Below are 11,690 nucleotides of genomic sequence, written 5' to 3'. Positions count from 1 at the left end.
AGCACACTGTATGTCTGCATTAAAACCTTCTTGTTTATATTCATTAGTGGTTTCTGTTTGAACTATTTTAATCTTGAATGCAAAAAGGGGGAAATCACAAGTTAAATTGAACAAAACAGTATCCAACAGTATTCACTTTAACCAAATAGTTATCTGGCAATACATGCTTTATATATTTTGATAAATACATAACACACACACCGTTTTTAATGGCGTATAATAAGTGTAAAGTAACATATTGTTATGTTTAATAGTAAGCTGTTATAACATTGCTGATAATAAAAAATGTTATTTTCCCACTAGTGTAGAAAGACTCAATCGCGAGGTGTAGCCTGTGGCCAAAACTGCAGTCTGGTCCACTTATTCAGGCTCACAGCTTTGGTTCTGTTAGCTGGACGTTCATATTTTGGATCAAGTGTCTTAATGAGTCTTTTGAATCCGGGCTTTTCAACTACAGTTTACAGCGGCCATGTTTTCTTTGCATTTTGCACTTTTTTGTCATATGGGATTGTTTTGGAAAGCGAGGAAGCCAGAGTCCTTTGCCTCTGGGCTGGTTCTCGTTGCTTATGTCGTGTTCTCGCTACCGTACTCGCTTTGCCGCTTCAGTTCTTTCGGGCTCCTCCTCTCCGCTGCTTCCCTCCATAGACAAAAACATGCTGGCCGAATACGTCACACACTCGCCCAGGAGAGCGGTCTGGATGGAGGTGGAGACTGTGAAGTGTGTAATTGTGTCTGTGAGAGGGAGCCGGAGGAGAGAGAAGGAAACGTCAAAGCGAGTCTCATGCCGGCGGGGTGGCTTAAAAACATTACGTGACAATTTGTAGTCGATGTTCGCGATATAATCATTTTATATACCGCGCGTGGGACAAGCCGCGATACATCGACTATATTCGATGTATCGCCCAACCCTATACTGAAGCAACATGAGTTATGTTTTGTTAGGTATTTTATTTCATGGTATAGTGAATTTGATTTAAATAAAAAGACAGACATAGAAGAAGGCATTAGTATTGTCTCAGGTTTACACTGTATAATTTATAATTCACGTAACATTATTTGCTTTAATTTAAAAAGTATGTTATGTTAAGATAGAAATGCAGTCTCATGTTACATCAGTTTCATTTGTAATTCATGTACCGTGAAGGTTGTTTAAAATATGTTGATTGTAAAATCTACGTTATATGAATATGTGTTGTTGAAGTTAAAGGAATTATTAATTCCTGATGAATCAGAAATGCAATTGATTCATGAACAATTCTGGCCATGTCAATAAGTGCAGGTCAGGTTTTTTGGAGTGATTCAAAGTTGATGGCGAGCTAACCCAGACGAGACCTCTAGATCCCTGGAGTGAAGATCCCAGAGCCAAGAACTGTCAACTTTACCCCTCTTCTGCCACGGCGGTAAGGTAAACATCACAAACTGTACAAGGCTACACCACCCTTTACACTCAACTCCCAGCATCCTGTGCACAACCTCAAACCCCAGACTCTGACTTAACCCTTTTATTTACTTGAATTGAAAACATTTACCCTCTTCGTGCTCCCTGAAACACATTCCCTGTGCCGGTGAAAGGACTGAGTTTTAATCATCACACTGGTTAAAGTGAATGGACTGAATATTCATATTGTTGATATGGTGTGTTGTGATGCCTTGGTAACAATGTTTATTACTGGAACAGTTAATATTGAATTATTGGTTGAATTAAGGTTGAAACGAGTTGAGAAGTGATAATATTGAACCGGGTTATTGTTTTAATGTTGTTACTCATTGAATGTTTGATCCAAATATTGAGAATTGAGATTTTGAGTTATTGATATTAGGGTGCACCCAGTCAGAAAAAATAGTTGGTAAAAACTCAGTGGTTCAAACCCAGAGTGTGATAAAAGAAATATTTTGTTGCTGAGATGAAACTGAAGCATCTTTGTGGAATTTATCTGTATACTGAACTCATGGGTATTCATTTTATTTTGATTGTTATTTTTTTAAATACACTGTACCAGTTCATAGCTTTTTGTCTAATGTGGTCATTTGATATTGCAAATAACTCTTTATGCCTCCTGTTCGAGTCTGGTATCTTCTGATTCTGGTCCAGTATAATTATAGCGATAGGAGCGGTGTGCTACACGGAGCTTGTGAATTTTAACTCTGTGCGTTCCAGTACCCACACTACCATACCATTTAGTATGACAGAAAAATATTTAGTATGTCCCAATACATAGTATGTCAAATGCAGTATGCCAAAAATACCAGGATGTCTTACTACATCTGGTCGCATTTTGCAGAATGCAAGTAAGCACGCTTTTCTGACTGTTCTGACCCACAATCCTCTGTGCAGCAGATATATGAGAAAGAGGGTCAAAGGTCAAGGCGAAGTAGTATGTCCCAATACTGCATGCAACAGTGCGTACTTTGTAAGGACAGCTGCAGTATGTACTAAAAGTAAAAAATATGCGATTTGGAACATATCCTCTGTTTCCTCATTTACCACGAAGCCTCGGTTAAAACCTGCTCCACATTTGAAAACATTTAAGTTTTTAGTTTTGAAATACTTCTTGGTGATGGCTCCATATTTCTCTGACTCATCCTCAAATTCAGTTCAGTTTTCTTTTACTGATCAAATAAGTTTTTTGCTGAAACTCTGAATCCAGAAAGACATGATTGAACCAGATCAGCTGCTTCCGCAGTTAATTTGTTGATCAAAGTTCTCAATACTACTGTTACGCCTCTAGGCTACAAAATAAATTGCATTAAAAGTCAATGTACACACTAGTGAAACAACATCACACCACAGAGCACTGATGTCCAAACCAACAATTAAACTCTATCTATTGACGCACTTTGCAGCATCAATTATATCTAAACAACAGCCTTCCTCAGAGCAGCCTTTTCAGAATTAACTAGAAAAAAGACAAAACTCAGACAATTAAACTAAAAATAACGAACAATAAATAAGTCTATGGACACCACGTGCATCAAGCATTACTAATCCACATAAATAAAATAACCTTATAAATAACCTTGGTCTGCAACATCTCGGTGTGTTTGATTTGGGTCACAGAGCGTGCTGGCAGGGTGGTGCATTAAATCAGTGACAGTATGGTTCATCACTAAATAACTATAACTAAAGAACTAATATCGGTTTAACACCATTTACCATGATGTATGACACAATGCACTTTTACTACAAAGGTTTTTATCAGAATAAAAATATGTTCTTAACTGAAACTGTAGACAAACTGAGTTGAGGTGCTTTAACCTCCACTACTGATATTTATTGATCAGTGCTATCGACACAATTCTTCATAAAAAAAAAAGCATCAATATGAGAATAACCTTCTGACACACAACCCAAACACACTGTGGTCAACCTGAACTTCAGTAGCTGGCAGAAAACAAAATAAAGTTAGTAGAAAATATACTAGAACAGTGTTAAAACATTAAAAACACAGGTGAGGTTTTTAAAAAGTGAAATGAAGGAGGACATACAGTAAACGCCTCGGTTAGTGAGGGACACAAGCCAAACTACCACCAGGAAAATCACTCATTTCTGGGGTTTTTTTACTAAAAAAGGAGAATTCACTTTGACTAACAGAAGTCCCACACCCCTGACCATGATGTATGAGACATTAGAAAGTTTCTGATGGGCTTAAAAACATGGTTTGAAACATGCAGACAAACTGAGTAGAGGTGCTTTAACCTCCACTACATCCCTGGTTAGCAGGATGAGGGCGCCCTCTTGTGTTGTGCATCAGGTTTCACATTTCTCTTGTTAACCTGCTGTGATGTTCACTGCAGGAAGACATGTCAAATCTTCACTGAGCCTTTGGCAGCTTCAAACAACATCAGTAAAGAGACATTTAAATCTATGTAATATCACACTATGTCAGTTTGTTCACAGGAGTCACACCCTGTAACACTGATGCTGCATTCAGGTCACACGGGAAAGATGGTAGAGAGGAGTTTCCGATTTACAAATATTATTATAACATCAGCTCTCAGGTTGTAAATAGTATTTGGGAATGTGAGATTTGAGGCTTTAGGTTACATCTGATGTATTGAATTGTGATTAAACAACATTGAAATATTTGTAACCAAATGTAGAGAATCATCTACACCAGGGGTTCTCAACCTTTTGCAACTGAAGGCCCACTTGTGATTGTCAAAACATTTCCGAGGACCACCTTCCCAAATAAATGAGTAAAAAACCTAACATGTTTATACAACAAATAATAAACTGGGCTGTAGATATGTGTTATGCCACTGTCAGCTGTAATGACCAAAATACATATTCTGCTTACCCTCAGTGAGACACTTGGGCTTGCCTCTGGGTAATAATGAGATCAAGTGGTGGTGGGATGGGTGAGAGGCTGACACGCAGAGTAGCATTCAAAGTTGCTTTCAGTTTGTTCCTTGCCTTTGACTTTGTGACAGTCACAATGGAAAACCCTGACTCACATAAATAGGTGGTGGTGAAAGGCAACAGAAATGTGATTGCCCGTTTTGACAGAGAGGGATATTGACTGGCAGCCAGTATCCAGAATGAAGCAAGGTCTACTTGTGTGAGCTGAAGCTTCAGGCTGCTGTCTGCTGATAGTTCCATCAGTTCATTTTCCAACACAGTGGAGAGAGCTATGTCTTCTGAAGCAGGATCCACAGAGAAAGGGTCCAAAATCCAAAGGTTTCCATCTCGTGCATCTTCTGGGAAGTAGTCTGTAAACTTTACTGACAACTGAGTCAAATGCTGGGTTATAACACTGGATATGTTGACATGAGGAGTGGCTTCCAAAGTTTCACTTAGGAGTGAAAACACGTCAAATCGTCCCTCCTTGACTCTTCTGTTCCACAGAATACGTTTTTTCTTGAAGCCCTCAATTTTGTCTGAAACCAAAAACACTGTGCTGTTTCTGCCTTGCATTGATATATTGAGCTGATTTAACTGGTCAGATATATCTGATAAGTAGGCCAGTTTTGCACAAAAGTTACCATCAGTGTAATGCTCAGCAAGAGGGGAGTGCTGCTCTTCCAGAAATGTGTGCACTTCTCATATTTCCTCACCACACGCTTCGGAGCTTTTACTGGCGCAGGGTTTTCTCCCACATCACTTTTTCGCTTTAAAAACCGATCCATTTTGTTTCACTGCATCCGAGAACGTTAGCTAGCTAACAGTGGCAAACACGTTTGTCTCTACCTGATGATGTTTGGTGTTTTTACACAAGGCCTATTGAAGGAGGTTGGGTCACACTTAATCAACGCGCCTTCGGGGTACCGCACATGCGCAGTAATATCTGCTCTGCTCTCGCCGAAATTGAGCCGATCGCACGACCGCAGCTCCAGTTACACTGCGCATGTGTTATACCCGATACAAGACCCGTGTCCGCCCGTGTCTCAGCCTCCTTCAATAGGCTTTGGTTTTACAGCAGCTGGCATCTTACCTCCTTTAGGTTTTACCTGTTCACTTTGCTACATAATAATAAAAAAATAATCTAGTACCACTGCCTCCGCGGCCCACTAGATGGCGCTCTGCGGCCCACTGGTTGAGAATGGCTGGTTTAAAACATGCAGACAAACTGAGTAGAGGTGCTTTAACCTCCACTACATCCCTGGTTAGCAGGATGAGGGCGCCCTCTTGTGTTGTGCATCAGGTTTCACATTTCTCTTGTTAACCTGCTGTGATGTTCACTGCAGGAAGACGTGTCAAAACTTCACTGAGCCTTTGGCAGCTTCAAACAACATCAGCAAAGAGACATTTAAATCTATGTAATATCACACTATGTCAGTTTGTTCACAGGAGTCACACCCTGTAACACTGATGCTGCATTCAGGTCACACGGGAAAGATGGAAGAGAGGAGTTTCCACTTAAAAATATTACTATAACATTAGCTCTCAGGTTGTAAATAGTATTTGGGAATGTGAGCTTTGAGGCTGTAGGTTACATTTTCTCTAATGTCTTGAATTCTGATTAAACAACACTGAAATATTTGTAACCAAATTAATTTGACTGTTTAAACAGTTTATAAGTCTGTGTAATAAATCCTCTTTATTGACTAAGTGCACAAAGAAAATAAAGAAGAAAAAAGCAGCAATTGATAGAAAACTGCTCATTTTTCTGTGACGAACTGTTTTATTTGAAAGGACAGAGACTGACTGACTCTAAACATGAACACTGGACTTTGTGGTGTTTCAGGAGGAAAAACTGTCAGTTATTCTTTCATATTAGTTTCACATTTTCTCCATCAGCTTTGTATGATACCCTGGAATGAAGACAGGAAGAAAATACTTTGTTCATATTTGTTTATTGATTATATAAACCTTCAGTTTGTTCACACATCCCATCAGTAAAGTCTGTTAAATGACTCTTGTTCAATGATCTCATATTCAGATTCACTTAATCAACACAATCAGTTTGTTTGACCAGAATCTCAGCGAAGTGAACGAGAATAATGAAGGATCTCCTTATTGATTATGATCATGATAATTACAGGTTTATAAAGCTCATAGGTCTGCCAAACAAATAAATGTCAATACAAAGCAGAAAAGAACAAAATATCTTTTAGAGCACAGAGAAGTTTACATATTCATGCAGAGAAATATCAGTTCAGGTGAACAAACATCATCATGAGCAGTGAAACAGACACAGGAAGGAGCGCCACCTGAAGACACTCAAACATTTACAGAACAACTGATGAGAAGAGGTCAAAGTACCGCCGTAATGTTTGATTGACAGCTGATCTCTGTGCAGTGAAGAAATGACACAACAATCAGCTCTCAGCAACAAACATGGAGACAACATGAGTTTAAGAGTTAAAACACAGAATTGAACCCTTAAATGACTTCTGTCTAGTTCAGTTTACAGAACTCAGCAGAGTCTTCCCACATGGAATAAAGCCTAAATCCAGCATAGAGAGGCTCAGTGAATGTGGTCTGGACTCTGTGGAGGAGAGTCATGGTTTCAGAGACGCTGTAGAAGGACAGAATACCTGCACTGTGATCCAGGTACACTCCTACTCTGGAGGACTGAGGACCTGAGACGGGGGTTTTGATTTTGTTGTACAAAAAGCTATAACTGTTTTGTTTACAATCTAACGCCCAAGATTTGTCATTGAATCCAAAATAACATTCATTCGACCCCCCTGCTCTACTGATACTCTTGAATGCGACTGCTACGTAAACTCCTCCCCCTCTCCTCTCCACCTCCCAGTAACAACGTCCAGTCAGACTCTCTCTACTCAGGACCTGATAACAATATCCAGTGAATCTGTCTGGGTGACTAGAATAAGACTGATGTTGTAGCTTTAATGTTGCTTTTCTGTTCCCCTCAGATAATAACAGCAGTGTGTTTGCTGTGTTTGGATCCAGTGTGATTTCTCGTGAATATTTTAAGAACCCAGCTCTGGTCTTGGGCTCTGGTTGTGACAGTAAAACATCCACTTCAGTTACTGTCTGTGAGATGTTTGTCCATTTCTCTCTCAGAACGTCCTGTAGTTTATCTCTGACTTCTGACACAGCCGCCGTCACGTCCTCAAAGTAGCTCAGAGGATGGATATTGATGCTGAATGTAGATTCACTGAGTGGTGACAGTGAGGGGCAGTTTAGTAGAAACTGGTTGTGGTCCTCTGTGTGTGAGAGCAGCTTCATCTCAGCGTCTCTCCTCTTCAGCTCAGTGATCTCCTGCTCCAGCTTCTCCTGAAGCTCTTTGACTCGACTCACTTGGGTTTTCTGCTGGGATCTGACCTGCTGCTTCACATCACAGCTTCTTTTCTCCATGAGACGGATCAGCTCGGTGAAGATCTTCTCACTGTCCTCCACTGCTTTATCAGCAGAGCGATTGACAGCCTCCACCTCCTGTTGGAGCAGCTTCACATCTTTCTCTCTGTCCTGGATCCTCTGCTGGATGTTGAGTCGACTCACCTCCAGCTCTCTCTGCCTCTCAGTCCTTTCTGCTGCAGCTGAGACGGTGTCGTGGCCTTTATGTTCATCCACACAGCAGACATAACAGATACACTGCTGATCAGTACGACAGAACATCTTCATCACCTCGTCGTGACGAGAGCAGATGTTCTCCTGGAGCTTCTCGGAGGGCTCCACCAGCTTGTGTTTCTTTAATTGAGCCACATCGTAATGACGCTGGAGGTGTTTCTCACAGTAAGAGACCAGACACATCAGACAGGACTTGAAGGCTTTCAGTTTCCTCCCAGTGCAGACATCACAGGCCACATCTTCAGGTCCAGCATAGCAGTGATCAGCAGGAGCAGCTTGGAGTCCAGTCTTCTTCAGTTCCTCCACTAAAACTGCTAACATGGTGTTTTTCAGCAGGACAGGCCTCTGTGTGAAGGTCTGCCTACACTGAGGGCAGCTGTGGATCTTCTTCTCATCCTCTCCATCCCAGAAGCTTTTAATACAGTTCATACAGTAGCTGTGTCCACAGGGAATAGCCACCGGATCCTTCAGTAGATCCAGACAGATGGAACAAGAGAAGGTTTCCCGCTCCAGCTGAACTCCTTTCTGCGCCATTTCACCTCTCAGTGACGACGCCTGTCTGAGTTTCACTTCCCTATAACTGAAACTAGTTTGAGCTCTGATCTAATCAACATGTGTTATGCAGTGAATGGGGCCTGTCAGCTCTTGCACTACACCACCATGTTGGTTACACCCATCTTCAAACTGTAGATCTGAAGGGGAGAGAACAAGGAAATAAACCGACAGCGTGGAGCTGTCTGTGTTTGAGAGCAGGAGGAGGAGGGAGGGGTTATCAAGCTATGATTCATTCCAGGAAGCGGAGCTTGTGAATTTTAACTCTGTGCGTTCCAGTACCCACACTACCATACTATTTAGTATGACAGAAAAAGATTTAGTATGTCCCAATACATAGTATGTCAAATGCAGTATGGCAAAAATACCAGGATGTCCTACTACATCTGGTCGCATTTTGCAGAATGCAAGTAAGCATGCTTTTCTGGCTGTTCTGACCCACAATCCTCTGTGCAGCAGATATATGAGCAAGAGGGTCAAAGGTCATGGCGAAGTAGTATGTCCCAATACTGCATGCTTCAGTGTGTACTTTGTAATGCTGGCTGCAGTATGTATAAAAGTAAAAAGTATGTGATTTGAAAAAATAGCCTCTGTTTCCTCATTTACAACAAAGCCTCGGTTAAAACCTGCTCCACATCTGAACACATTTAAGTTTTTAGTATTAAAATACTTCTTGGTGATGGCTCCATATTTCTCTGACTCATCCTCAAATTCAGTTCAATTTTCTTTTACTGATTAAAACAGCTGTCTGACATTCGGTTAGTAGAACTATCAAACTAAACTGTCACAAAATCTATGAATTGCTGAAAAATAACAAAGCAACAAAATACTTCAATTTCAGAATATCACTTGAATGGACTTCCGGGTCACTGAGTAAGACGGCGGTGTAAGTCTGGAGCTCTCCTTGCAAACTTTTTATGCTGATTTAATGGTGTTCCCAATGTAACAGAAATTTCAAAACTTACATTGGGATTAATGGATAACTCTTCCAAACGAAGCTGTGACTCGATGGAGCCTGCATCGCCTTCTCCCACGTTAATTCAAGATGATAAGAAAGCCAAGTTCTCTATATTGGACTCGGACCACGCTGATATTGCGCAACCCCCGAGCAACCACACACAGACGCCGGCATGCAAAGTGTCTGTCCATCTGTAGGATGTCTCTGTTACCTCTCATCTGATCAATATCTCCGGAGCTATTGCTGACTTAAAGGACTCTCTGACTGAAATCCGTCAAGATGTTTGTGCTACAAGAGTTGCTGTCACTGCAATCCAGACAGAAATGAGCAGTTTAAAGACTACCGTCTCCAGAATGGAGAGCGAGTTCACGCCCTTTCTAACTCGCTCACAGCGCTCTCCAAAAGAACCGATATCATACAGTCCGACTTACGTGCACAGCGTGAGGTCTCAACTAAACAAAGGGAAAATCCAAAACATAGAGGAACGGGTTGCTGAACAGGAGGATTATTCACGCAGATCCAATTTAAGATCAATCTTCCTAGCTGAAGGAGAGGAGGGCAGTGACATCATTGGTTTCCTCCAGCACGAACTCCCTATATGGCTCCCGGCGCTGTCGGCAAGAGGGGTGATGGAGATGGAGCAGGCCCATAGGATGTACACCAAATCCTCAGGTGATAACAAACCTAGACCAGTTATATTCAGGTTACTTCGTTAAACCGACAGGAAGGCCATACTGGATGCTTACCGAGCGGCTGGCTCATCTATCGCCCATGGGAAAAATAAGCTGCTGCACCATCGTCCTCCACAAGATACTGTATGTATATAGACACTTTTTTTGCGCAGTAGGCTACATTTCTTAGGTCCCAGTCTTCTTCATGGTGCTACTTCCCCCTTTTACATCTGGCTTGTGAAATTTTAATTTATTGTATACTACTAGAAACACCTTCCGTTCTCTTTGATAGAATTGCGAAGTGGTCTTGTATTTTTTTGATCCCTATTTAAAGGAAATATTTTTTTTCTGCATTGGTGATTTTTGTTCTTAGTTTTGTTCTCATACATTGGGATTGGATGTTTTGTTATTGTAAAATTTTTCTCTAAGACGCCATTTACAAGGGAGAAAAATATGACAATGGGAAATATATTAGCAGAGGATGGAGGAATCAGGAAATAAGTGAAGGCGGGAAGCTGGGTTGGTAGGGGTGTCCAGGGGTGGGCAATGAGAAGAGGGGAGAAGGGAATAGCTTAGTGTAGCAAAGCAAATTGCATTATTTAAACCACCTTCAATTAAGACAATCAGACTTAAGGTGCCCCCTTTATAATCAAGCAAGGCGAGCTCAAGCTGAGCATCCCAATCTTATGTCAGTTTACTCGAGGGATCCAAATATGATCCTACGTTATATGCTTCTGTTTTCTGTATTTTATTTTTTTTAATTTACTTTATTGTATTACCTTAGTTGTTTTTGCTTTTCGTATGTTTTTTTTTTCAGCCCATTCCTTTTGTTTTGGTGTCACTATTACTATTTCCTTCCTTTTTTTCAAGAATCAGGAAAGTATAGAATCCACTGAAGATCAAATATGTCCAAGTTAGTAATATCAAGCTTCAACTGTAACGGTTTAGCTGATAGGAAGAAAAGGGGACACTGTTTTAGTTGGCTTACGGATAAAAACTATGATTTATTTTGTTTGCAAGAGACTCACTCTACCCAACTGCATGAGATTAAATGGAAAACAGAATGGAGGGGGTAACATATACTTTTCACATGGATGCTCAAATTCTAAAGGTGTAATGATAATGTATAAAAAGGAAGTAGATATTGTGGTCAAAGATACAATAATACATCAAGCAGGTAGATATATTATACAAGATATATTAGTGGATAGCCTAGAATTTGAATTAGTAAATCTGTACGCACCTAATTCTGACGACCCACTCTTCTTTCAAGATATATTCAATATGTTGGAAGAAAAAAGACTACATGATAGAAATGTGATAATGACAGGAGACTACAACACTGTGTTGGATGTAGATCTGGATCGAAAAGGCATACAAACTAAGAATTACCATTCTAGAGCATATAATGCTATTTCTGGCATCATGACCTCACTAGATTTGATTGACATATGGAGATTGCAGAATCCAAAGCAAACAAGATATACATGGAGACGAGGAAATCAGGCAAGCAGAATAGATTATTTCTTAA

General features: G+C 40.6%; 2 protein-coding genes across 2 annotated transcripts in view; both read right to left on the bottom strand.

Moving 5' to 3' along the window:
* LOC141772283 (polyhomeotic-like protein 2) overlaps nt 1-11,690 on the bottom strand; it is a 52,574-nt gene that overhangs the window by 15,249 nt on the left and 25,635 nt on the right. The gene's annotated exons all lie outside the window — the stretch shown is intronic.
* On the bottom strand, nt 6,700-8,665 carry LOC141772281 (tripartite motif-containing protein 16-like). The gene has a single exon (XM_074643103.1). It carries the CDS (start codon nt 8,510-8,512, stop codon nt 6,839-6,841), a length of 1,674 nt encoding a protein of 557 aa, XP_074499204.1. The 5' UTR covers nt 8,513-8,665; the 3' UTR covers nt 6,700-6,838.

This window comes from Sebastes fasciatus, chromosome 8 (genome assembly GCF_043250625.1).
Source record: "Sebastes fasciatus isolate fSebFas1 chromosome 8, fSebFas1.pri, whole genome shotgun sequence".
Classification (NCBI taxonomy): Eukaryota; Metazoa; Chordata; class Actinopteri; order Perciformes; family Sebastidae; genus Sebastes; species Sebastes fasciatus.
The sequence above is the reverse complement of the archived record's forward strand: the minus strand, read 5'-3'. Positions and strand labels throughout refer to the sequence as shown.